General features: G+C 40.8%; 1 protein-coding gene across 2 annotated transcripts in view; it reads left to right on the top strand.

Moving 5' to 3' along the window:
- LOC144635743 (protein unc-79 homolog) overlaps positions 1 to 26,700 on the top strand; it is a 33,351-nt gene that overhangs the window by 1,274 nt on the left and 5,377 nt on the right. The window contains exons 2-32 of one of the 2 annotated variants that reach the window (XM_078494827.1): positions 959 to 1,079; positions 2,301 to 2,446; positions 2,738 to 2,908; positions 3,501 to 3,740; positions 4,453 to 4,783; positions 5,390 to 5,587; positions 6,614 to 7,049; positions 7,150 to 7,238; positions 7,859 to 7,982; positions 8,450 to 8,710; positions 9,172 to 9,469; positions 9,963 to 10,252; positions 10,362 to 10,510; positions 11,120 to 11,739; positions 12,165 to 12,326; positions 14,425 to 14,842; positions 15,484 to 15,706; positions 16,667 to 16,853; positions 17,452 to 17,880; positions 18,488 to 18,580; positions 19,617 to 19,968; positions 20,469 to 20,507; positions 20,679 to 20,794; positions 21,003 to 21,088; positions 22,675 to 22,839; positions 23,219 to 23,284; positions 23,408 to 23,518; positions 23,799 to 23,903; positions 24,347 to 24,424; positions 24,503 to 24,595; positions 25,191 to 25,363. In XM_078494827.1, the coding sequence (XP_078350953.1) occupies positions 959 to 1,079; positions 2,301 to 2,446; positions 2,738 to 2,908; positions 3,501 to 3,740; positions 4,453 to 4,783; positions 5,390 to 5,587; positions 6,614 to 7,049; positions 7,150 to 7,238; positions 7,859 to 7,982; positions 8,450 to 8,710; positions 9,172 to 9,469; positions 9,963 to 10,252; positions 10,362 to 10,510; positions 11,120 to 11,739; positions 12,165 to 12,326; positions 14,425 to 14,842; positions 15,484 to 15,706; positions 16,667 to 16,853; positions 17,452 to 17,880; positions 18,488 to 18,580; positions 19,617 to 19,968; positions 20,469 to 20,507; positions 20,679 to 20,794; positions 21,003 to 21,088; positions 22,675 to 22,839; positions 23,219 to 23,284; positions 23,408 to 23,518; positions 23,799 to 23,903; positions 24,347 to 24,424; positions 24,503 to 24,595; positions 25,191 to 25,363 (6,370 nt within the window). The remainder of the gene's footprint in view (positions 1 to 958; positions 1,080 to 2,300; positions 2,447 to 2,737; positions 2,909 to 3,500; positions 3,741 to 4,452; positions 4,784 to 5,389; positions 5,588 to 6,613; positions 7,050 to 7,149; positions 7,239 to 7,858; positions 7,983 to 8,449; positions 8,711 to 9,171; positions 9,470 to 9,962; positions 10,253 to 10,361; positions 10,511 to 11,119; positions 11,740 to 12,164; positions 12,327 to 14,424; positions 14,843 to 15,483; positions 15,707 to 16,666; positions 16,854 to 17,451; positions 17,881 to 18,487; positions 18,581 to 19,616; positions 19,969 to 20,468; positions 20,508 to 20,678; positions 20,795 to 21,002; positions 21,089 to 22,674; positions 22,840 to 23,218; positions 23,285 to 23,407; positions 23,519 to 23,798; positions 23,904 to 24,346; positions 24,425 to 24,502; positions 24,596 to 25,190; positions 25,364 to 26,700) is intronic. The other variant, XM_078494828.1, reaches the window with a different exon arrangement.

Consider the following 26,700-nt stretch of genomic DNA (forward strand, 5'->3'; position numbering starts at 1 on the left):
AATAAGCGGCCAAAGTACTAATGTTTATGGCGGTTTATAGGTTCAAGACAAATTTAAATAGCTCACAGTTAAACCGAATGTCAGCAGTACGACAAAAATAATAATCTTAAAGCGGGGCAAAATCATTACTCATGGCACGAAAAATTACTTTAGAGTACAGTAAATTATCTGCTTTCTAGCAATAGAAAATAGTTTCGCGATCCTGTAAAAGTTTCGCAGCAGTTTAGTAGACTCCACAATATCTATTACATTGATATAGGATATATTCAACGTGAATCACGGAGTCTGTCGGATTAGCTCAATCGGTAAGGTGCCAGTCTGCGGATCGGAAGGTCGTGAGTTCAAATCCCAGAGGGTCAAGTTTTTTTTTTTCTTTTTTTTTTTTTTACCCCGTAGCAATAAAATGGTTTGTTTATTATATCAAACCGATTTAGCTTTCGATACTCCTTCATGTACGATGCTGGCTTTACAGATAGACACGAAAGTCATCGATCGATTATGGCTCTCAATGTCCACTTTTTTGGCGGTCGATTACTTTCTACACGTAATTTTCAGCCACATTTTGTTTCATTGCTTCTTGTTTTTCTTTTCAAACCTCTTTAAATTTTAAAGGTCGCCTTTATACGGCCGCCTTTATACGCTTCACTCTTTCTACCATCAAACTATATGGCCGCCATGTTGCGCGACTCCGTACGCCGTACGTACGCGCCCGCGAACCATGCCGCTATCCATGTTGACCATGACAACTCATTTCGATAGTGTTCCTTCTTTCATGCGTATGGGGCTCTGCTCTGCGGCCCTTTGGGCCGCTGTAGAGCTCCGCTATAAAGTTCTGTGAGTCATGTATGTTTTTTAATAATCATGATCGTGTTTCCTGTTCTTAATTTGCATAACCAAGACTCACAATAATAATTATTGACTTTACAAAACCTTTTTATTTTTCTCATGTGCCTGACAGTCAATGCCAAGGTTCATGGACTAAAGGAGATATTCAACAGACTGGACAGAAGAACATATCCGTTACCAACAGGAAATGATGTCGCCAACTATCTGAAATGGTTTCAGCAGACTTTGCAAAGGTACAGAGAAAACCTCATTTTGTTACTGTTATTAGTTCTTCTTCCTGGGTACGGAGCTTAGAAGGGACTCAAGTCAGTATAGTATTCAACTGGTGGGGAGAACATGTTATTAAGATATGTGTTTTACAGTCCAGCAATGTAAACCCTTACATATATTAGAAATCAGTGACATTTTTAGTAAAATAAAATTTTATTTTAATAATATATACACTTCCTGCAAATATTTGGGCCAGGTATATTTTTCTTGCATCAGTATTTGTGATTGACATAAGCACATGTCATTATCATCATCATTGTCATTGTCCTGCAAAGGGGTTATGAGTAGAAACAAAGGAAGGCACAACCATAGAAGCAGATAATGTAGGCCTACCTTGTTGCGACGGTCCAGCTCCTGCGGCCAAGAAATTGTTCGCCGAACTGTTCAACAATGGCGGACCGCCCCCAGAGCACGCCCTCGTTGTGATTGCAACAGGAACTGATGGATTTGGCGCCTCGGCCAGAGAGACACTTGGCTGATTAGTCGGAACTTGGGAAGCCAGTTGACCCGATCGCTCGGCAGCTAACGCCGCTTGTACTTTTCGAGCGATCAAAGACGCCAGGGCCGGCGAAACCCCTTCTTCTCCAGCAGGAACTTCAGCGTGAGATGTAGGAGGCGATACAACGCGCGAGCCACTAGTGACCGGCGTACCAGCACCTGAACCACTTTCCTCGCCGTCAATTTGATGAAGAGGAGCCGTTTGCCGACTTTTATTCGTTGCACGCGTACCCATGGCAAAGGATCAAGCGAAGAAAGCGAATAAAAGCACTATAAGGACTTATGCAAAATGAAAGCAAACGCCGAAAGACTTGACATCTGAAGCCACACTGTAAGCCATGTGGGGCCCCTGCACGAAACCCCCGGCCACCTCGCACCAAAACCCTGAGGAAAACTGCTGACCAGGATTGTTTTGCGTTTAACCTAGCCTAAATTACATTTAGCCACATATCACTGGCCAGCATTGTCTTTCATTTTACCATTGCCTAAAACTGAAGCCCCTGATAAAAGCCCTGAGACCGCCCAAAGTTCAGGATTGCAACTGCTGGCCAGTGAATATTGTCTGGAGTTTAACCTTGCCTAAATTTCAGTTAGCCTCATTTAAATTGTTTTCATTCCATGTGTGACCCCCATTATACATGACTGTGTGATTAGCCAAGGTCTCAGACTGATAATTGAACTTTCAGTTTGGTGAAAGAGACCCGCCCTGTGTTAACAGAAGACAGGCGTTCATTTGATCGTAACCAGTATCCCAGTATGGATTACACTGGACTGTACAAAGCTCTTGGAAAAATTGTAAATGTTGTACCAGTTGTGGAGATTGGAGTTGAAGGTATGTCTGATATTGCAGTTCTTGTTCATAAACATTCTGAAGGTAGAACCCAGAATAAGCCCTGGTGGACCCTAGGTCCAAACACAGACTTAACCTTTACCTTTGGCAAGGATTTGAAAATTCCTTATACTAGGGGTAACCACTAGTTAGGAAGTGCAGGCCTTGTTAGACTTAAGAGTTGTCTTGTGAGGGGTCATGGAAGGAGAGGAGTATGGTGGTGTTCTGGGCCTGTTACAGAGAAATAATGCAGTTAAGGATTAATATTTTGAAGTAATTCTTTTTTTCTTTCAGCATTTGCAGACAGTGTTTTGTCTATCATGGCGTCACTGGTTCCATTCTTGAAGAAGGAAGATCTCAATGCTATGCCGATGGGTTTAGCAATGACACTTTCCATCTGGCCCTCACAAACGCACAACCAAATCATAAAACTCCTGGCTGGATATGTCCTTCCTATTTTATTGGGTAAGTATGTGTAGGATGGGTAATGTTATAGGTTAATTGTGATTGGATACATTAATTATAATTAGATTGTTTTTCTCTGGTACTTGAACCAAAGCTTTAGATTTTTGACTGACTACTTCATGGGAGGCACAGATAAAGTGGTTAAATTTAAGTTGGCTCTAAAAATGCTTCGTAGAATTTTTTTAACTTTGCAGAAAGTTGTATCTTAACATGCTGATCAATGTTCAATAATAAAAAATGTGGGTCATCGAGCTCTTAAAGCACTTAAAGCCAAAATTAAGGGTGTTTTTAACAGGTCATACTGTTGCTATGGTAACCAGTGATGTCATTAAAATAACAAAAATGTATTCAACAATCATTGGGCATTTATTTGATACCATTTTTGTAGCATCAACTGATAAAGATTTGTAGTACTGACCCGTCGAAGTATAAGAGCTTTAAAGTGCTGAAAACTGATACCAGGAACTGATACCTTAAACTGACACCTTAAAGTGATACCTTAAAAGTACCTATCTTAATGTTTAACTGTGGCATACAAAATTGTCATTTACTGTATGAGCTAACTATCACATTTTCTGTTATTATATTGTAGGTGTTTTAGAGTCTGATGAGGCTGGTCTTTCCTATGCATCACTCACGTGCCCTGCCCTTATCATGTCAATCTTACAGTACTGCCCTGACTGTAAACAACATGCACAGTTTGTTGAGACGTTGATGAGATACAAAAGTGACGTCTGTCTGGACATACTGGCTGTGCTGGCTTATGGGCCGCAGCCTATTATCAACTCCGCTGGGCAGGTGTTACTTCACTATTATCCACTCAAGGATGTCGGTAAGCAAGATTAATGATTTATGTCTCTTGAAATTTAACAATCTAAATAAATTGGCTAGGTTTGGTTCTCTTGTTTTCTATAAGGTAAAACGTACCTGCTTACAGTGAATTGGTCATTCAAAAGCACTGTTCAATACTTTTCTAACTGCTTTAACTGAAAGGGAGTGAGTAGAGACCAGACCATTGAAGCCAAAAACTTTTTTCAAATCACCGTGCAGTTGAAGCTCTCTCGTAAGCAACTACTTGGGAAAATATTTGAAAAAGTGGTTGTAACTAGAGCTGGTCGTTTACAGGGATGGTTTCTTTTAAGTGACCACACACTGAAACAGTAGGTAATTTCTAGAGGTGGTCACAGTGTCTTATGGGAGCAGTCACTCATGAGAGCTTTTAATTGCAGACTTTGAGTGTCAGTTCAAATGGGGTTTCACAGTGGTGGTTGTAACTAGAGCTGGTCGCTTATGAGAGTGGGACAGTCAAGCCTCTCATAAGAAGACACCCTTGGAACCAGAAAAAGTGTGCACACCACAGAGGTGTCTACTAACGGGCCGTTAAAGATGCTAGGCCATTAGTCTGCTTGCAGGCAGCATCTGTTAGCAAAATGAGGTTCAGTTATAATTTTTGTAGAACACAAGTATGCCCAGCAAACTTAAAATAGTTGGACCCTTAGTTATGGGCCTTTCTGATGGATGTCATTTGTGGTTTTTTCTCTCAGGGGGCGCTGATGACTGGCAGTTTGTGTATGAGCCATGGCATCCTCCAAACTGTCAAAACCTGGAGTGTGCAGTGCCTCGAAAAAATACACCAACAACAATCTGCCTGGAAGCATCATATGCCTCAGGACAGTGTGGGTCTTCACCTCCAGTGTTTATTTGCGAGAAATGTGCCGAGCTGGCTGCACAGGACATCCCTGAGGAAAAGCTGTTGGTGAAAATCATTCAGCCGATGGGAAAGATGCGAACAACTTGTGAGACAAAGGAATGTAAAGGGCAGGGCAAGCCGTGTAGTGTCATGTGCTTTTCATATGGCTGTGTCAAGGATAACAGGTACAAACAGTAAAGTTTTGAAGGTGACAACCCCCCCCCCCAAAAAAAGAAGCAGTAAAATTCAATAGTTGTAAAGTTACAGGGCTCCCAAAAGCTCCCTGAAAGTAGTGATTCTCGCCCCTTCTCCCTTACAATGAGGAATTCCTGCCAAATATGAACAAAAAAGTGCTCAATCGGCAAGTTAGAAAAAAGAACGATTATTCCAGAACTTGCTTCTAGGATGGATAACAAAATATTTGAGTTATTGGGAGTCTTGTCACATCCAGTTTTCACTCAGAAAAAAACTCTCTTCTTCTCTCATATCGCCTATGTACAGTTCTTCCCACTTGTCTCGACCCTGAGCTTGGATTTTTTCCATATTGACTCTGTCTGCCGCAGTTCTTGTTGGGCTGACCTCCTCCAGTTGTTTTTTGACCTTCCTCGTTTTCTTTTCCCTTGCTGGTTCCAGACAAAGGCCTGTCTGGTTACCCAATCACGTGGTTGTCTAAGAGAGTGGCCAAACCATTTCAACATCTTCCTCCTGATTTCAGTTAGCGTCCTCTCTTCATCTGTTTTCGGTCTGGTATATAAATTAATTCTAAGCTTTTTGTCCATTGTTTTTTTCAGACTAAGACCCTTGACTATGTGTCAGGAATGTCACGTACGTTATCACAGTGCTGGCGAGGGTTCTGACCATGTGACACAGAACTTGTTTCCAGATCCCTGGACTCTACAAGGCCCAGACCAAGCCTACCCTACTGAGGCTGTAATTCGTCTGCTAGGAGAAGCACAGCCTAATCAGAAAGCAAGGAATGAAGCCATGGGGTAAGCATCATCTTATGGCAGAAATATAACCTGTGTATCACTCACTATGAAAGAATGGAAAGGACCTTAATGTTCTTTTTACGTTATTCTCATTAGGGATAAACTGAATTATATTATTGTTGGAAACGAACGCAATTGAAGTTATCGGTTATAAGGCGCAGCATTTTTTACGAGAAAAGATGCTTGCTCAATCAAAATCTGCTCAAAACTCTAGGTGCGTCTTATATAATCGAGTATTTCACGCAACAAAATATAGTTTTCCCAAATTTCCCCGATGATTAACGCTAAACCGAAATAAATAAATAAATAAATAAATAAATAAATAAATAAATACCGGTATAAATAAACAAAAGACAAACAATGCTGATCGCTGACTTTACCAAATTTGTTGGTTCTGAAAAGAACCGCAGTGACTCTGCAAAGAACCGTTTTGTTTGAAAAGTCAGCTGAGCTCATCTACTCGTCGTCCTCGGCTTCGCTATCCGCCTCGAACTCGTTATCATTAGGACCTTTTGCGTCTTCTGTTTCGTCTTCCTCGTCGTCCCAAACCGCATTATCTTCAGTTCCGTCGAAGCACTCCCGGCCTTCGGAACGCAAAATTGCTCAAAGTATAGGAGTTACAGTCTATTTCAGTTACACTACAATTTACACTTAATACGATACGTTATTACAGACGTTGCCATCGAATGCTTTCATCTGTGAAAATGTTTAAAGATTTCATGCCTGCATGTTTGATCTATACCACCAACACAGTATTGAGGATTCTTTTCATTTCTATTGCCACCCAAAAAGGTAACTTGATGAGCAAGAACAATGGCCTTCCTTAGTGATACCAAATTTTGCAGTTTACATCCCTTTTGTGTTTAACTGAGACAACAGTCATCCCTGCCCTCTCAAATGGGAGTAAAGTTTGTAATTTAATGGGGGTTGGGGGGGGGGGGGGCTAGATTCAAAAAACAAGCTTTGTTAAGGAATTCAGTACATTTCTCCCACTTCTCTGAAACATTTGAAATTTACTTTTGCTAGACTGGTCCAAGGGAAACTTGAAGAAGAAGAATTTGAAGACGACGTAGACAATGACATAAACAATCGCCGCATGCTGAGTAGATTTGGTGTCTGGCTTCTAGTTGGTGTATGCAATGAGCCAGCGAGGTGTGAATCAGCGGAAAGGCTGGGTCGGTTGGTTTCCATGGTGCTGTCATGGATAGAGACAGCCTCGACCTTAAGAAGAGACTATGTAGGCGAGTTACTGAAAAGGCTCACTAGTCAGTATGTCTGTCGCTGGCTGACGCAGGTTCGAGACAGCAAGCTAGATGTGTTGTGCGCATGCTTGTCTCCCAATCCCCCTGGGTATGTGAAGGTTGGAGGGTGCTGGGATGCCATGTCGAGTAAAGAGCGTCAGCACATAGAAGGACTGCATCGCTTGTGCTGTGTGGTTCCTCACAATCTTATCACTCCTGAGGTACGCACTGTGCACGTGGATGTAATCGCTTGAAATTTCCTCAAATGTTATTTTGAACACTTAAATTGTAAATTTTGTTGTTATAATATTTTTTTTTTAGGTTTGGGAGATAATTATGCCCCAGTGGATGGAAGCGATCAAAACTGATGTCCCACCGGAAGATTTGGGAAGATTTAAAGTTTTGTTAACGTAAGTTTGTTTGTGGGATGTAAAGCAGAGCTTCGACCCAATGCTTGAGATTTAACTAATAATCCTGCTAAATTGGCATTTGATGTACTCTGAAATGTCAGCCGTCCTCTCGTCCCAGCCCACGCTCCTCTGTTGGGGGGGGGGGGTGGGACGAGAGGACGGCTGACATTTCAGACTACATTTAATGTAAAAAGAAATGATTTACACATCGTGTTAAAAACAGTTTACCAGTTTACATGCAAACTCCTCTTTTGATGCAATACATTTATCGGGCAGCTCAAACATTGCTTACAAAAATGGGCAAGTGAAATTAATTTTTGGATGGGCGTTCCAAAGTCCAAAGTGATATTTGGACTTGAAGATGACGGTAACTTGAAACGCACAGTTTTGAATCACATATTGGAAATTTCAGCTTTTTACTGGGTTAGTTTTTTGTTTTGAAACTGTGAATGTCACTTCATTTGCAAAGAATAGTTTGACAAACTCTTTGTATGTAGCCAGTTTTTTATGAACGTCAACCCGGCCAGAAGTTACACCTAATTCAGCCCAATTGCAGCTTTAAGGTGCATTTGGAACTGTATCAATACGTTTGCCATAACATTACTTTTGATTTCATTTAGGAAAATCTTTGATCCATTGCTGACTCCTCTCAAACTGCCCCCAGAAACCACTCTGGGCTTCATAAGGAAAGCGCTCGAGTCTGCTGTGCCTCGTCACCAGGTCGAGGCACTCACTTGGCTGCAGGTAACAAATGGTTTACACTAGCTCTTCACGCTGTAAAGAACCCAGCCAATCAAAGGCAGGATGGGTTATATCCACGCAATCCAGACTGCAAACATGTTGAATTCAGCTGAAGCCTCCCGACATTCGTCAAACTTAACCAGTTATGTATTGAAGTCGATACGTCCCTGAATCTTCCTTGGAAATCTTTGGAAACCTTAGGAAATCTTCAAAAAACGTTTTGAATCACTTTCAAGCAATTTAGAAGGAATTCTTCGGAAAAGTAGTCGGAAGTTTTCGGCAATTTTCTCAACATCCAAAATTGTCAAAACAATTCGTTTTTCAGTGCTTAATCTCGACCACCCGAGAGGTTTTATCGAATGTAATGTTTAATGTTTTACCCCACTAGTATTCATAAATGAGACATAAACGACTTACACTGTAAACTCAGAGAATGATGTAAGATGTAAAAATTTCTCTTTTGTTCACAGATTCTCTCTCAACTGGACATCATCATCCGGCTTGACATGTTGCTCGACATTTTTATCAAAGTTGTTCAAAACTCGTCAGAATTCTCTGAAGGAGTCGCTACAATGTTTCCTTTCCCAATGTTCACTGTGCAGTCACCGCTGACCCCAAGTGCTGAGGGCTCACATTTGCCAACACCGGTCAGCGGTATTTCGTTAGAACTGGGAGAACTGAGTTCGAACCTGTCTTGCTTTATCATGGAACTTGATTTACTGGTAAAACAGGTAATAGGTAGAAGTTGTTTCTGACTGTAGCCGACAAGTTCTTCACGTGGCATTGCACGTGCGTTATACATATTGGTACATTTCTTAGCCATCCTCCGCAAAACAACAACGTGAAATGACCAAATTTTGCATGGTTTGAAGAATGCAAACATCAACAGCCATTTTGTTTATTTCGTTTTGGAATTGAAACCTTAATTTCTTTGCGTACTCATTCACTTTTTAAAACTTTTTGTCCTTGGCGTCGTCATCCAAAACGAAAATAGAAAAGAAAAACAAATTCTTAATTGACCACTCCCTTAATGGGCATTTTCAGGGTTAAACAATTATTTAAACACTGAAACAAGTATAAATGGACTGACGTGGTTAAAAACCCAGGAGGAGGCAGACCAGTTCAGCCATTGCTCAAGCTTACTGTTATTTCCCACAAGAAAAACTAGAGGTTGTTTCATTTTCCACTGCAGGTTAACATTCAGTTCACTCGCGACAAACACGCCCCTAACAGCGCCGAAAAAGAAGACATTAAAAAGCTTCTGCAGTGCATGCTGGATATGTCCTGGGCTGGTAACCATGGTGACCACTCAACAGTGTGTGACATGTGCAATATGTCAAGCATATGGTTCAAACTGGCCCACATGCTACTGGACACTGTGTTTCCAGAGGGAGGCACCTTACCCGAACAGGAGGTTCTTGGTAATGTGGCATTTGGAAGCCTGATCAGAACCAACTCTGGCAGTAAAGGAGTTTCTAGTAGGAGTTTGTGTAAGTATATACGCGAATTTAAAGTAATAGAGTGGTTTTCACTTGAGTGTCGAAAGTTATTTGCATTTACTTTGGTTTTGCATTACTACACTAAAAATACTTTTCAGCCAATTTAAAAGCAATACCAAAACTAATCGTGACTCTCTCGCACACGTTTTCCCGCGCTTTGTGCCTGCTTCATGTATTTGCCTTGAATTTGATTGTTTTATTAGATTGTCTGTGTCCTTTGTGATTGGCCGCCAGAATGATAACTTTGGTATTGGGGTTAAGACGCTCAATTGAAAACGGCTCTTTAGATCTGTAAACAGTCTGTTTTACACAAGTTAATTGTTTTATTGATTGTAAGATTCGCACAATTAACCTTCGCTTTAATTTGGCCATATATATCACTTTCACGTTTCTTGAAAAAAGGGGTTTTACCGATCGCATGGTGAACGTAGTTTTAATCTTAAATATTCACTGTAAAACATCATGATTCTCCGTCTATTTCCAGCTTCGAGCAAAAGTCAAATTGAAACAATCGATGAAGAGGTGTTCAAAGAAACACAGCAAGAACTTCCCGACGTCACTGACAGTTGCCATGGTGACAACGACCCCGAACCCGAGAACGCTCCCAGTGAGGCTGATACGCCCTCAGAGCTCAACGAAAATGTCATCTCCTTTGCGGCCATGCGCAGTATGTCAGCGAGCATCGGCTCGTGGAGGAGTGGGACGAGTAGCACAAGCTGGGGTGCGGTTTGTGATAACTTTCCGCAGCTGCGTTTACTGCTTGGATTTCTAAAGGTAAATATTTATCCGAGTCAAAGTCACAACGCGACGAAAATTTACTACTAAAGAAGCATCAATACTTGAAGGTGTTCTTTTGTAACCAGCTTTTCTGTTCCATCTATAGGAGCTCCCTCGTCAAGAGGACCATAATGTCCAACTAAGTATCTTAAGGTGCTTAAAGGTGTTGGTCCTTCGTGGAGATTACTTGAGGGTCGCCATGGATGCTGATGCGGATTTCCTGGCTTATCTGCAAGAGATTTTCTTTATTCCCAAGTAAGAGACTCTTTCTCCGTAAAAACGATAGTTTCTTACAAATAGGACGCGTTTCATGCCCGTATTTGTGGTTTACCTTACTTTACCTCTTCACACACACACAAATTATCACCGTTAAATGTAGTTTGCTGTACTGCTTTTGAAGGTTCAGTTATCTGTAGAATTGCACAGTTACTATATTTGTGTTAAGAGTAGAACAATGATGGTGTTCTCACCAAGACACCTAAGTACATGTATGCGTGGACATTCGTGTCCTTACTAGAAAGAGGGCATTTCGTAAAATTACTCTTGACTGCTTTCGAAAAATTTCTCATTGGCTCGATCTATGATAGTTTGTGAACTTAACAAGTTAACAGTTTTGACAAAAAGCATGTAATTTGCATGTGAACACATGTTGAAACACGTCAAATATCTTTGCTTCTTAGTAAGTTGCAGTCTTTCGTACTGTAACGTTTGCTCTGCTTTGTACCGGTGGTTTTATAAGTTGATTTGATGTTAAGCTTACGGGTAAAGATTGCCCACAAGTAATCTATGGAAACACAGTTTCCCCCTTTTTTACGTTCCTTCTTTGTTCATTACATTTGCTGCCTTTTTTCTTTGTTTATTCAGTATCTGGCAGCTTCTCCAGGCAGAACACTCAGAAATGTCTCAGCTATGTGTCCAAATTCTCCTCCACTGCATCTGCCTTCCCTATGGAGCCGAGAAACTCTGCGATGAAGTCGAGAGTGCTTTCTCCGATGACGATTGGCGGGAAAGGTTCTCGGCTGTGGAGAAAGTTACGATCATTGCACGATTTCTAGAAAAAGAAAACATCAAATCAAATAACGTGACCATGTCAGCTTTGGCGCACTGCTTTACTTATTTAGTGGGAGCAGTGGAAGACGTTTGCACGCCAGTGCACCTAAGGGCCGTCACCATGTTAGGCACCATAAGAGCGTCCTCGTTAAAGGTCATGTACAAGTGCATTGAGCACCAATACGATGCTGTTCCCCGAGACCGTCTCCTGTTGATTCACACGTGTCGGATATTACACCGGATACTCCCCCTCCATACCCCCCTGTGTGGAAAGTTCTTCATCAGTCGCTTTAAGCATTTGCTGATAGAAAACGCCGATTTTGTGTCACTGGGAAGTCCCAAGGGTCGGAATGCTTCCGGTTCAGGAACCACGCCTTCTGCCCACGCCAGTGAAGTTTCTATGGATAGCGGAAATGACGTGGCAAGGAAAATCGGTTTGTTGTGTGATTGTATTTTCTTGTAAGCGCTATAAATTAAAATATCTTCTAACTTACTGAATTTCATTCTCGTCCCCATACCCCTTTTTGTTTCTCTTAGCCAGCAGGGCCTTGGCATGAGAAACGTAGGGCTCTGGAATCTAGGACCTCTGGTCTTCATGTATGCAGTCGTGATGTTTCTATATACTGTGTGAGAGAGTCATGGCGTTTTTGGCTTCCGTTCGAGATTTCTTTGTTGCAATCAGCCAATCAAACATCATAATGATATGGGAACAGAATTTCGCCAATCAAACAAAATCGAATTAATTCAAAAATCCTCTGTCCAAAGAACTCTTCGTTTCTCGTGCCAATGCCCCGCCGGCAAAGAGAAGCGAAAAGGGCTATGACGACGAGAGTGACTGAATTTCTTCTTTTCCTTGAAGCTCCCGTTCCTCGTTCTCAACCCAGTACCAGATCCCTCATGGCTCGCAGTGGCCTGGGTACCCAGCTCCGTAGGACCTCCTCTTCGTTTCGTTGCAGCTATTCATTTCGTTTTCCAGGCGAGAGAGTCACTTACAACAGACAGGTGTCTTCAAGCTCAGAAGGTACAGCTGTCAAGTTTCATAATTTTAACGCCACTGTGATTTTGAATTTCAAATGTGACCAAATAATATGACTAGAAATAGCTGACACTAGGTTGCCCCCGAAGTTTCGACGATGTTTATCGGTTTTTCTTTGCTGTTCATCCTTTTCTACAATTCAGACATTTGATTGGAAATTAATTTTCTATTTTGGATGATTATTAATTATGATACGGTAAATCATTTAATTACAAGAACGCAACAGCATCTTGACATCATTTTGTCATGTTTTGTTGTGGTGGGGGATCTCAGCTAGACTCAAGCTAGACTTTAGAAAAAGTCTGTCGTCTTTATTTTAAAATTTAACACGCCGGGACGGTCGACCTATCCCGACTTGCGTGGCTCGTTTTCGCGACTTCGTCGCTTTGAATGGGCCGCTTTGCGGGCTCGAATCGAACTCACTTCACTGTGGTAAAGTCTTGATCTCAGCGAGGATAAACTTTAGAAACAGCAAAACGTTTTAAAATTACCATTTGAGCCGGCCCTATTGTTTTATAAATATATGGGCTGAGAGCCCGAGCATGAAGAATGACATGAGAATGATCAATCTTCAGAAAGAAAAGGATGTCGAAAGAATTTCTTACCTCTGTCAAAGCAAACGCCTGCCGCGAGTTTTAAATAATCACAATGCATCTCGAGATCTCTTTTGAATTTCTTTTCTTGATGCCGCATATCATCTTGTAAAATTAAAATTTCGTCCGGAAGTGGACCGATCAAGACTTTTGAAGTTTTCTCCATTCAAGTAGTTTGTGCCTGGTAAATCACGGTCAGTTGGACAAAGGCTTTTTTATCGTAAATCACGCTTCATGACAACGATCAACTTTTTAAAGGAAAGGATACTGAAAGAATTTCTCACCTTTGATAATGAAAACGCTTGACTTTCTAAAAGTCGCTCGCTTCTGGTTTCCGGTTTCGCCTGCCGCGAGTCTTAAACAATTATCTCGAGATCTTTTTTTTAATTTCTTGTAAATCTTGTCCGGAGATAGACTGATCAAGGCTTTTCTCCGTTCAAGTAGTTTGCGCTTGGTAAATCGCGGTTTTGGACTAAGGCTTGCTTATCGTAAATCGCAGACAAATTTGAAGATATGGCTTGATATGTTCGTACGTGTTCCTAGACATATTTCTTCTTCGGCCATTCAGATGTAAAAAATGTGGATTTTCTTACTTCTCTGCGAGTTACTTAGTTAATTATCGCGAAGTCTTTTCAACAATTGCATTGCTTTCGGCTTTTAGACATTGTGAAATGAATAGGCCTCGAATAAAACCTCAAATTATCTTTTTCAAAATTCTGCCCAACTGCAATCAACCTTTACAAGCTTCGTTTGTTTACTTGTTGGCATCTGTGCATGTGCTCACGCTTTGGGTTGTCATCATCACCCAGTCATCGTTTACTTGCGTCATCATTGACCAATCACCGTACAGGGAATTTTATCACACCTCCCGATACCCACTTGCGGGCTTTCAACCTTGTCGGCATTGCACAACTCCCGATACCATTTGCGCGCTCACTTTGGTCAAATCGAGAATTTTCCTGGTATATACTATATATATATACTCTATATTCGCGCGGATTACAATGATGCCTCCTCGGGTTTTGGCCCAGAAAAAGGTTCTGGAATTTTAAACGTAATCCTGGATCACCCTTGTGAAACTGAAACAAAATTTCGTCACTGTCAAAATTCTTATCAGTAAAGTTTGGCACTTTTATAAACACTGCTTTAACAATGGCGTCATGAAGACACCAAAACGTCGGCTTTTATCGTTAAGTTTTGCTTGACTGTCAAAGTTAATAATCTTAAGTGGAATTTTGAATGTTAATTTGGGCAAAATACTTCCTGGAAATGCCTGAAGCTTATCATTAGCTAGAGCCGTTTTTACGAGGGAATGTAGGATGCAGCTTAATTAAACTCCAAATTTTACAAAAACATGCCATTTGTTCGGCAGCGACAAACTTCTGACCTTAGTTTTTGTATTACCAAGGTGCATGAACCCAGCGTTTTATCATATTGAAGAAAACTGGCACCTATTGCCCGTCTGACCTCCGTTCGTTTATCCCTTTCAGGTAAAAGATCATCTAGTGGCAGTCGACAGCGTCGCACAGGGGGTTTTGTGAACCAGGCTGGCTGTATCGACATCTCAGACCGCATGTTCCTGGGAGGCCGCATTCAATCCAACCTTCCCACCGTGCAGGAGGAGGACAATGAGAGCTCCCGCCACTCAGTCTCCTCCACTGATTCCTCCTTCAGCCAGATGCTGAGTGGAGGACTGGAGAGCAGCAGTCTGGAGGCTGAAGCCACTCATCAGCTGGTCACACTAGTCATGGACTTCTTGAGTTATCCTGGAGCGAACAAGGGAGGAGAGAATTCAAGTTTTGTCAAGACAGAGAGTTATGAAGTTGTTCAGATGAGCCACTACCTCGGTGTTCTCATGGGATATGACATCAAGGTCGGGGAATTCACTGGGAATCCTCGGAGATTAAGGTACAATTTTTTCGTGGTTGTAGATTCTCCCCTATAGTGACGCGGTCTTATGGAACAGTCTTCCTTTCAACGTAAGACAAGCAGTGTCCCTTGGGCAATTTAAAGCTTTTAGTAAAACAAGTACTATATGGCACGGCATCCGTGGAAAGGTTAAGGAGCTTTTTTTATAATTAGCTTACCACTAAAATTTATTATTTATGTAAGGATTGTATGTAGTGTTTTAAAAAAGCTGATTTTTTAACCGTGTGGAAATAAAGATTACCTACCTGTATTTTGCTCAGTAAAGAATTTATTAAAAAGTGATGCTACAGAATTTTAGTCGATCTATTATATGCAAACCGGTCTGAATGCGGTTTTCTGTGTAATTGTTGGATATCATCAAGGTTATTGGTTTTGTCCTTTTTACTCGGCGAAGGTGCACAAAATATTTTTCACAGTCATTTCTTATCCGTTTGAAAGTAATCACAGGCAGGTAATGCGCTCCCGAACAATTTTCCTTTATGATAAATGGGTAAATGGGTCTCAAAGTTCTTTCTTCTTTTCTTTGATCAAATGATTTACACTACTCGTAGATATCTTTCTTATATATTTATAAGATCTAAACTGTTCCATGTTTCAAAGCGCGTTATTTTCAATGCCAGGTTGTTCCCAGTCTTCCACGCCTACATGGCTGGAATCGTGCAAGTCCTGGATCAGAATAAGGAATGGGGAAGCGAGCTGTTGAACCTCACTCTACAGCTGCTACTCTTCTGCGCGGCTCCTAAGCCACAGAAACGAACTCATGTCCCTGAGTTCTCACTGGTGAGAATACCGCTGGACATGCGGCAGACTTGGCTCATGGCTTGCCTCATTATACTGTACAAGGTAAAGAGTTTCCCATCAAATACATGTAAATTAACTCGATTGCACTCTTATCATTAGGTGTCCGTTACGGTCTCATGTCGTACGAGCTGATCACTTTTAAAGGCGGTGCTACACGGGACAACTTGCAACAACGATTTTTTTGCGCATCAGTGTTGCGCGAAAGTCGAACACCGTGTAACATGGTAGCGGGGACGATTTTTTGCGCAACATTTTACTCCGCAACACGTTGCGAGTTTTTGAACCCAAGTCCAAAACTCGCAAAGCAAGATGACGAATATTTAGAAAGTTGGCTCGTGTAACAGGGTCGCCGTCAATTTTTTGCATGTTGCGAGTCGATGTTGCGCTGAAAATCGTCTCGTGTAACATGCATGTTGCCAGGTACGTTTTGTACGATATTGCGCGAAAAGTTGACTTGTTTAACATTCTACGAAAAGTTGACGTGGTGTTGCGCGAAAAATCGTTGTTGCAAGTTGTCCCGTGTAACACAACCTTAACTAGACGTTGTAGCCGCCCAGGGAGCTATGCAATTTTCTTTCCCTAAAGGCTGGTTTTGACTCGCGACGGAGTCGTACTCGGAGTCGTAAGAGTGCTTGCAACCTAGTGAAAATCGAAAATCTGAGTCGTAAGCAGTCATAAGCTAAACGGAATCGGTAAGGGAATATCCAGAACGTTCCCATCTTCTTTCAATTCCGCTTATGACTCCGTCGCTTTTGATCCAATGAAACTTTCTTTCTGCTTGCGACTCCGACAATTTAGTTTTCACTAGATCATAAGCGACGGATTCATAAGCGGAATCGGAAACTCTGCTTTCGACTACGTCAGTTTGATTTTCACTAGATCGTAACTACGCTTCTGATTACGACCCTGACTCCGATACCGTCACTTGTGAAAACCAGCCCTAAGACGTATCACAGCCATACCACTTAGTTGATTTATTTTTCACGGACTTTTTTTCCACAGTACCCATTTCACGCGGATGCTCATAAGCGAGACACAAAGAATCTCATTTACGTTGTGATCAACACACTGGATGCCCAGGATCACATCTGTAAACGCCCTAAAGAGAGTTTACCAAAGCGAGCGAGTGTGGCGTCCCTTTTTGGGGACTCTTTAGTTGTGGGGCCAGGAGATGCATCCACTCGATCAGGTAACAGTGCCAAGATCAAAACATTGATTCGCCTTACTGAGTTCTGTACTTTTCTTTCAATGTTAGTCATGAGAATTTTGCACCAGATCAAGGAAATAATAGTGTCCCTTTTGGAAATGTATGACTTGGAAATCTGAAATAACACCATACCATCAGTATCTAGCATAGGCATGCACTGCGTGCTAAGAGCAACTTTATCTTTTCACTTCAAGCATTTGCCAGTTCAAGGGCACTGAAAATGCTCGCAGTTTTTATTATTTTCCAAGGCCATTAGAAACATTTTATACTCAGATCGTAAAAGCTCATGGAGTCTCTATTTAATAAGAGTCCTCAAGGGTTGCCAGTGGTCCGAACGCTAGTTCCCTGTTTCTTAAAAATTCTACTAATACGCTGCTGCATCGCTTTAAAGCAATGTAAGAGGAATGTCCCCTCCATGTGAGTCTCAAATGAGACTATTGCTGTAAAGTGCTGTGAAATAAACATGTGCGACATTGATCTCTTTCCTTTTAACCATAAAATACTTTGAATATCAGGCTCATCCCGGTTAGTAATAACATTTCTATTATATAAAAATTACTTTCCTTTTATCATTGGCTAGAAACTCCAGGAAGCCCACTCCGTCGTCATAACACAGACAGACAGCTGTCATTACCCGCATCCATGGCAACCAACAAATCACGTGATGAAGACGACAAAGACAAGCGGTTCCCCGAAAGGCAAATCTCGTCTCCTTCGGCGTTCAGCACTGCAAAGACACAGGAGAAAAGCGAAGAAGAAAAAGAAAAAGACGAAAAACAATCGGAAACGAACGATAATTTGCGAAAGTCGTCCGAGACTCCTTTTGCTGACGTTGGGGGCGTTAGTTCTTCGGAGCGACTTTTGCCCTCGAGTACCCCGATCCAGGACCTGCCGGTCTTTGCAGGCGGTGCGCGACAAGTGGTCCCGAGTACTAGCCGTGAAGAAGATAAGCCTTTTGAAAAGACTGGTGCAGAGGCAGTACCTGGGAACGAGAACAAGGGACGGAGAGGTATGAGAGAGACTGGTAACGCTAAGAGAAAATAGCTTAAATCGTTTTCATTTGCTTTTTATATCTAAGAGATTCACGTGACCCAAGTGTTTTGTAAAAACCGTTTTGTCTGCTACAAAAATAGTGGTAAACTAGTTTGTTTCATTGAGGAAAGCCAAATACTATTATTATCTAATAATAGCTAAGTTTGTGAACCTTGCTGCTTAGACTAATATGAAAAGCACAGTAATTACCTAATATGTAAATTTGTAGAACTCAAATGACAACTGTTTCGTATAATTTCCAAGAGTTTTGTTTAAAACTAAGAGATAATTTATTGGAACTCATGTTAAAAAGGTGAAAAACATTTAAAGATATATAATAAAGACATACATGTATAATTTTGATTTTCGAAATGAGGCCTTCAACCCTTGAAAATTGAGTTTACTTAATTTTAAATTCTTTCAACTTTTATCATAATTTTCACGTTAAACAAGTTATCAGATAACCACTTTTTAGAAAAGAAAAAAAAACATTGATTACTCGAAGCTAAACTCGAATACGCCAGGGTTGCTTTTGAATTAATTTACTGTTAAACATTATTATGACATTGTCACTGTTGTTTCAGCTCGTCCTGTTTCTTGGCGCGTACGCAGCGCTGGGAGTAAACATAGGTTTTTCAACCTTTCATTTCGTTTTAAGAAGCCACCACGCCTAACTGGTTAGTAACAACCCAGTGTTTAAAGTTTTAAAAACGTAAAATGAAATAAAATTTTAATTAATACTTACTATCTGGGAGCGGTTTTCGAATGACTATCGAAACTAATGCTCAGCTCTCTGATTGGTCTAAACACTCGTGCGACACTAACCAATTAGGAACAAGACCTAAACCAATCCTAACATGACTTTCGCGCATACCGCTTGTATGTTTTCCCGCGCTTGACGTCAGTTGCATGCATGTTTTCCCGCGCTTGGAACTCGCTGAATGTTTTTGCTCTGAGCTTTCATATAGTTTGAACCCGGAGAACAAGTCCTTTTGAAAACCGCTCCGTGAAAAAATAACATGAAATAAGTCGTTGAATCTTGACATAAATTTTAAGAAGGTGTTTAACTTTCTTGGGAGATAAAAGATAAATTGTATACATAAAATCCGCTAGTAACACTACCATTCTTTGTAAATGTTAGCGTATGCCATTCCTGTGAACCAATGAAAAAAGTGCAGGAGCATTCGCGATCAGGTGACAACGTTGCCTAGTAACTGCTCTGACTAAAGCGCAGGCTCAGTTAATTTGCGGAAAAGGGATTCAGACCATAAAAAGGTATGTGGCTTGCCCCTTAAAAAGGAAAAAGGTTTGTTGTTAAAAGATGTAAGGGTTTTGACTACCATTGCCATTAAAAAACGTGTCAAGGAAACGGTTGGAGTGTTATTTATTAATTGATAACACTCTTGTTCTAAACGAGAGAAGTGCTTCTTTTTAAGCCTTGGGCGGCCTACGAAAGAATCTCCTTTTTTCGGTGAATTAAAATTGCTGACGAAAATTAGGAGGGAGTAGAGACTATTATAAAGGAAAAATTGTTTAATGTACTTTATGTCAGATTTTTTGATATTTGGTCAACAAATATCCAAAAAAGCCCAAGCTCTTGTCGACTTTCTAATCCAAGATGGCGGCTGGTCTCCATCTTGAATTTGAAAAACTGCTTACTTTATGCTTAAATATTAAGTCCATTGACGACTTGTTTTGTCTTTTACTCTCTAGTCTCCATAGACTCGACCAGCAGCCGTGATACACGCGATATAGACTTCAGCAGGTCAGGTAGCATGGAGGGCTCTCTTTCGGTCAACAATGGTGAGAGCCGAAGGGGCTCAAAACCCAAACTGTTCCGCGGCCACTCAACGAGGTCTTATGAAAAGTCCTTGGAGGGCAACACAGATAAGGACCCTGTTGATGGGGACCTGGAGCTCGACTCGTGTCCCGAATGCGGGACCTCGCTCGAGCAGTTTGATGAGGAGACTCTCAATTTGTGCATTGTGGTGCTTTCCACGTTTGTTCATCAGAGCCCCTCCATGGCAATGCCATTTCTACTTCGAATGCTGGAGAGCGTTGCTAGGTAAGTGCTGAGAAGCTCGTGCGAGAATAAGGCCCTTCCTTGACAATTACCTAGCGATCTCATCAGTTTAATAGAGTAAGAGGCCGACGAAGAATCCTTTTCGAAAAATATAAATAAAGTAATTTGCCTTTGCGAAAATTTGAGCTTTTTCAGATAAATCTGCTATACTTTAACAGAATTGAAGACTTTGAATAAACGGCTCGGAAAAAGACAGCTTACCTTTAAAAGATGTAAATTGAAAAGCAAAGGAAACCGAAGCTTCATCTTGTGTCTTTCTTCGTGCCAGAATGTCTTGTCTTTAACGCACAATACCCCTCTGGATCCAAATGATTTTGTACTGTTTTTGTTTTTATCGCGGATGATTTTTGTCCAATAAATGGCATCTCAGGACAAATTTGCTCAAGATTATAAGTTTGATTCAAATTTATTCGGTACTAATATATTCAAACTCTCCGCCGTATCCTTCCGACATCAGTTATTTCTTCTCCATTTCTTTGTAGGAAATGTGTTCGTCCTTTGTTTGCTTGGGAAGAAAAAAGGTAAGTCACCGTGAAAACTAGCATTTATGTGTTCTTGTATTTACAGACATCGGCATAGAAGCAACAAAATTTCAATATGAATATTTAAGTAACTTGTAACTTTACAGGCCAAAAAAATGGAAAAATCTTATTATTTTTCTAAACGTTTATTGTTGTTGTATCTTTTTACAGTAATCTGCTTATTCCTGGTTCAATAAGAGAAGTATCGAAGCAGTTTCTAAGATGTGTCCTTATCAAGCTCGCTCCTAATGGCATCTTCTCAGAGCTGTTCCGTAGCTCTTTGAAAGGTAAAAACCTATTAAATTAGTCGCATTTAAAAGCCAGTGATTTTGTATGAAATCTCTGAGGTAACGGCAGTGTCCTGTGGGCCCTGGGCTCAACTACTTTTTTTTTGGTAAAAAACGTTTTAATGACTCCCCGCGCTGAACATTGTTTGGGTGTGCGACGTAGAACGTTTTAAAAACATTCATTTGTTTGTGTCCTTTTCCTATGCAGATGACACTCTTCTGAAAGCTGTTGCGATTGCTTTGAATGATTTTTCGTCATTTGATCAGATGTCGCCGATAGCCTTCTTACTAGAGGTACTCTAACATTATGCTTAAATTCGCTTCAGAGTTTTGAAACTTCTCAGTGCAATTTGTGTTTATAAACACAACTGTAGATTTGTTTCCTAGAAAGTGGTGGTTGCGTTTTTTCGCAACAGGGAATTACCAACATCTACAATTTACGTTTGGCGCCCGTTTTTGCCTTCCCTTGCTTGTTGTTCAGTTGCTCACTTGTTAATTTAAAGGTGCTAGGTCACGGTATTTTAGGTAATTCTATTTATTTTCGTTAATTGAGAGCTCTGAACTTCAAATTGGCAGAACAAAAGTCTTTTATTGGCAAAATCACGGCCACATAACAAACAAGGATGATTTTCGAGCATTGTAAATGACACGTTCATACAAATTGAGGTAAACTTGAAAAAAGTCGGGCCGACGTTTTTCAAGTTTACCCGAACTTAATCCGTTTTAATCGTCTCGAATTTTGCCCACCCATGCCCCTTTTTGGTCTTTCTGTTTTTCTTTTGAGTTCCTCTAAATTTTAAGCCGTTTTTGTGATATTTCAGTTAATTCTATGACCAGTTGCTCAGTGCCGAAATTGCCTGAAATTGCGTGACATAGCCCCTTTAAATAAATAGTTAAAAAAAAAACAATTCAATCGCGGGGTTTCGTCAGTTGCGTTGAAAAACAATCGTCTTTGAGGTTCCCAAGGTTGATCAACATTAAATTTCTCCTTACAATATCAATGTAATGAAGACGACTTTTTCAACAATGACACGAGCATGGGAAAAAGAAAAATTCTGAGTGCCCGACGGTAATCGAACCCATGACCTCCCAGATACCGGTTGGGCGCTCTAACCAACTGAGCTACGAGAGACACGTGGAGAGCTGGGCCATTTACTAGGTTGATATGTGACACGCGTCCTGCATACCACTAGGATCAGCAATGTGGAAATTATCAAGTGTGTAGTAAATAATTAAGATGGTAAATTTCAAGCTCGGTGATAAATAGTGAAGAAATTATTCAACATGACACGAGCGTGGGACAAAGAAAAAATCTGAGTCCCCGACGGGAATCGAACCCATGGCCTCCCAGAATACCGGTTGGGCGCTCTAACCAACTGAGCTACGAGAGACTCGTTGTGAGCTGGGCCATTTTACTAGGTTGATAAGTGACACGCGTCCTGCATACCGCTAAGACTAGCAATGTGGAAATCATCAAGTGTGTAGTAAATAATAAAGATGGTAAATTTTAAGCTCGGTGATAAATAATGAAGATGAATTTTTCAACAATGACACGAGCATGGGACAAAGAAAAATTCTGAGTTCCTGACGGGAATCGAACCCATGGCCTCCCAGATACCGGTTGGGCGCTCTAACCAGCTGAGCTACGAGAGACTCGTGGTGAGCTGGGCCATTTGACTAGGTTGATATGTGACACGCGTCCTGCATACCGCTAGGATCAGCAATGTGGAAATCATCAAGTGTGTAGTAAATAATAAAGATGGTAAATTTTAAGCTCGGTGATAAATAATAAAGATTAGTATTTCAACAATTCTTAGAACTACCATTTGAAGACATGTAGGACTGTTTTAGTTGTTGTTTTCCGTTGTTTTCTGTTTCAGGATGTTCTTGGATCCAGGACTCTTGGTGACCGCGTGTTGCTGTTGCTAAGCAACATGGATACATACTTTCAGTTTGCGTCACGTGAGCCCACGAGCGCTTGGGAGAGTCAGCTGTCTCATTTTGAAGCATTGTTTAGAAAGCTGCCTTCTGTTCTGCCGGAAAATGTATGTTTACACTGCACGAAAAAAGTAAATTACTGCCATTAATTGAAAAAAGGAAAGCAATAAAACAATTTCAAGTATACAGTTTCATACAGAGTTTTCCTAAATTTCAAAGGAGTCTATTGTAGTTAGGGCAAACTTGAAAACGAGCCGGATTCTTATACGCTTTTAAAGCTGTAGTCCATGCCGCGATCCATATTTATTCTCACCATCGTTAGTCACTAGTAATTAAAAAATAAATCATTATGCTCGGGTTTCTATGACCCACGCGATTTTTTAAAGATATGAATCTGGAAATTATGTTAAAAACTGATGGGGTTACAATTTTGGGTAAAGTCGATAACGTACTTATCTGATGTTATCTTGTTGTTTGTTGTCTCAGTGCGATCTAACACCTACCATTCGCATCATGTCTGCAATCCTCAGTGCTGCGAATTCGTCTTTCAAGGTAATAAAATGACTGGAAAATGTCCAGTTAAGTTGATTCCTACTCTCGACTGTAGTTTTGATATAACGTTGTGTTATTTTGTGACGCACTATCAAGAATTAATTGCAGATTCTTTCGTTTCAGATGTTATTACCTTCTTTCGCTCAAGTGATCAGTTACGCCATCAACAAATGTTCATTTCAGCTTCAAGATTTGCTAGAGTTGTGTATCAAGTGCACAGAGACCTTCCCAAAGGTTTGGTATAATTTTATCCTTGTAAATGTTGCGCTAGGTATGTAATTATACAACTCGGGCGGGGTTAGCAACGCAGGGTGTAGGTTAGTGAAATATAGCATCGGAGGGATCTTTATAAAATGACAGCGAAATAACGGGTGTTGTGATTGTTAAGACCAATTACGAGTGCGAAAAATATTTGATGGATTATAATGTATGATGTAATTTTGTTGTAGGACATATACCATGTTTTAGCAGGTTGAACGCACTTGAAACGTTTCTCTTTGTTTAAATCTTACAGGAACGTGACAAACTGTTTTTGACTCGTGCGGTCGTGTTGGAGCTTGTTCACGCCGTCAAATTTCGGTCCTCACTTCCTGACACAAATCTCCAGTCCGTATTACAGGTGTGTGGCTGTGCTTTATGCATATGAGCTTAACCGCTGTTGTCCAATTATATCCATAGTAAACATTTTGTCTTTGTTTCTTTTCCCGCGTTTTTTCAGCCTTGTGATTGATTCAAGAAGTACGTGCAGTTCATTCTAACCAATCAGAGCGAGGTTGTTGTTTTCTCGACCAATCAAATACAGAGCAAAAGCAATCGTCATATGTTTCGCGATTTTTCCCGCGTCTGCCACCAGTTTCACGTTTTCCCGCGCTTTCACTGGCTACTACATGTTTTCCCGCGCTTGCCTCACGTCACGTGTTTTCGCCTCGAGATCTGATTGGTTTATTACGCTATTTGCGTCCGGTCTTAGAATTATAACAATCATTTCTTAGTAGTATAAAACAGCTTTGTTTGTTGGGTTCAATAACACATTTTAATTCTTCTCCTTTTCTCTGTTTTCAGTTTGTAGCTGTCGATGCAGGCAGCAGGATCAGTTTTGGAAGTGAATCAGACAAAGCTCCTTACGATCTGCCATTCGGGGTGAGAAGTGCTCGACAGTTTCCTTACATTGCGTTACCTCACTAACATTCAACTGACGTTACCTTTTGTTCCTTTTAGTCACGCACTCGAGCCCTTGATTGCATCCGTCAGTACATCGGGGAAGCTGTGGAGTTTATTAAAGACTGGAATTTTACCGCCAGATCAAGCAAAGTACGTAATATGTTGAAGTTTGTGATGTTGTACTTAACTTTCTGTCTGTTGTTTCACGTCGTAATGATACGGCCTTTTTCGAAGCTGAAAAACTTGTGGATGCTCTCGCAGGCTGTAGTAACTGTACTGAGTTATGAAAAAATTGTATTTGCTAACTGCTGCCTTAAGAGAAATCGATCTAGAAGTCAAACTAAAGAAAAGCAAGTACGGTACAACTCAACCTAAACCAGCCTCGAAAATTTAGTCTCCTCGATTACAATGTTTTTCAGTTGGAAGTGGCTTTATTTCATTGCTCTCTTTCGCTCTTGTTATCATTTACAAATGATATGATTTTTAAAGACCGCCTTCTTCAAATAAGTGCCGCAACCGAAGCACTAAAATTGTAAAGAGCGCAATCGCGTAATTGTATTTATCTGTCTTTCTACTACTAACAAGTAAATTTTCTAGTAACTGTTTGTTAATAAGCGCCTTAAAAAGCGTGATTAGTTTGTTTAATTCTCATAACCCACCCTCTTGAAGTCCACATGACACAGTAGAGAGAAATCAGTAATAAAATGATCGCTAAAAAGCAGGGAATTTTGATATCCTCTAACAGGAAAACCGTCAGTTGAGTGAACCAAACCTCCATCAGACAACTTTGCCAATCGACCTGAAAGCGAGTGTGTCGCAGCTGGTGGCTTTGGAGCTTACCAAGCACTCAGAGGACAGCAAAATACACAACAAGGCCCTGGCTTGGCTCAAAAGTCCCCCCACAGCCACCCAGTTAGGGTAAGTAGTTACTGACCGTCCCATCCCACTGTATAATTAATTTAGACAGCACGTGTACTCAGAGGACAGCAAAATACACAACAAGGCCCTGGCTTGGCTCAAAAGTCCCCCCACAGCCACCCAGTTAGGGTAAGTACGATTTGCCTTAAAGTCACGCGGAATGTCACGCAATCGTTTGGGAATTTTTAAAAACCATGCTGAAATATTAATTCTCCTTTTAGATTTCCTTTCATTTCTTTGGATGTTAGTTGTGAGAAGTAAGTGGTTCATCAAGGCCATATTGTCATCTGCTTAGTATTGCATAGTGTCCTGACAATCGCTCTGACTCTCGGAATTTTATTCACCGCGCAGAACTTTTCTTCGTTATCAGAGATATGGAGCATTCCAATAGTTAAAACCATGGAATTACAAAAAGCGAGGATCGAAACAAATTTAAGTAGGCAAATTGTCAAAATGATCTACATCTCAAGAGATCTTTTTCGATTATTCAATTTTAATTCCGGTTTTTCGGTTTCTACTGCATTTGTCAGTATTCTTTAGGCTGAATTTATGGAAACGTTTCTCGTGAATGCACTATTGCATGTTTTGTTTTTGTTTTTGCTTGCAAAATACCCCCCTGTTTTAACAGCGTTGTCAGGGTTGGAAATTAGCGCTCGCCCGCTCGCCCAGGCGAGTGTGAAAACTGTCGGGCGAGTACAAATCACGGATCACTCGCCCGGTTTGGCGAGTACGATTGTCATATCCAGAATACATTATTCAAAATAAGCGAAACTTTTACTTCCCACTTTAAAATAATCTACACTGTCCACAAGCCGTAGCTTACCAACATTTTGAAATCTCAAACAAAGCTGAGTTCGCTTTCGTAAACAGAAAAAAATGGCTTCCGTTTGGGGCATGTTACATGACAGACGTACTTGTACAAAGTAATACCTCTGGTCAAAAATTCACTGACTCATCCACCGAGCCGCGAAACTCGAGCAAAACGCGACAGTCGCAAAACGCAGCAAGATGGCCATTTCTCGCCCCTTTTCCTGTACAATTTCGCTTGCAAACAACAAGAATTTGGAAATACGTATCAAATAAAACTGCGTTTCAACTTTTTGAAGTAAGTGTGCTCGTTTGTTTATTGTGGAGTAAGGTCTATATTTGCAATTTTTCATTGAAGAAATAGATTGCAGTCTGTTTTGCGATCGACCACCAAAGTGGCACAGTGAGTATCAAAACGTGATTAAAAATTGAAGTTGTATATTTTATTATTCGTAGGGGGAGGGGGCCTAAATTTTTCTTTTTTAATGGAAGAAGACTTGGCGAGTGAAAATTGATCTGGGCGAGTGCAA

This window comes from Oculina patagonica, chromosome 13, assembly GCF_052425735.1.
Source record: "Oculina patagonica isolate OP01 chromosome 13, crgOcupat, whole genome shotgun sequence".
NCBI lineage: Eukaryota > Metazoa > Cnidaria > Anthozoa > Scleractinia > Oculinidae > Oculina > Oculina patagonica.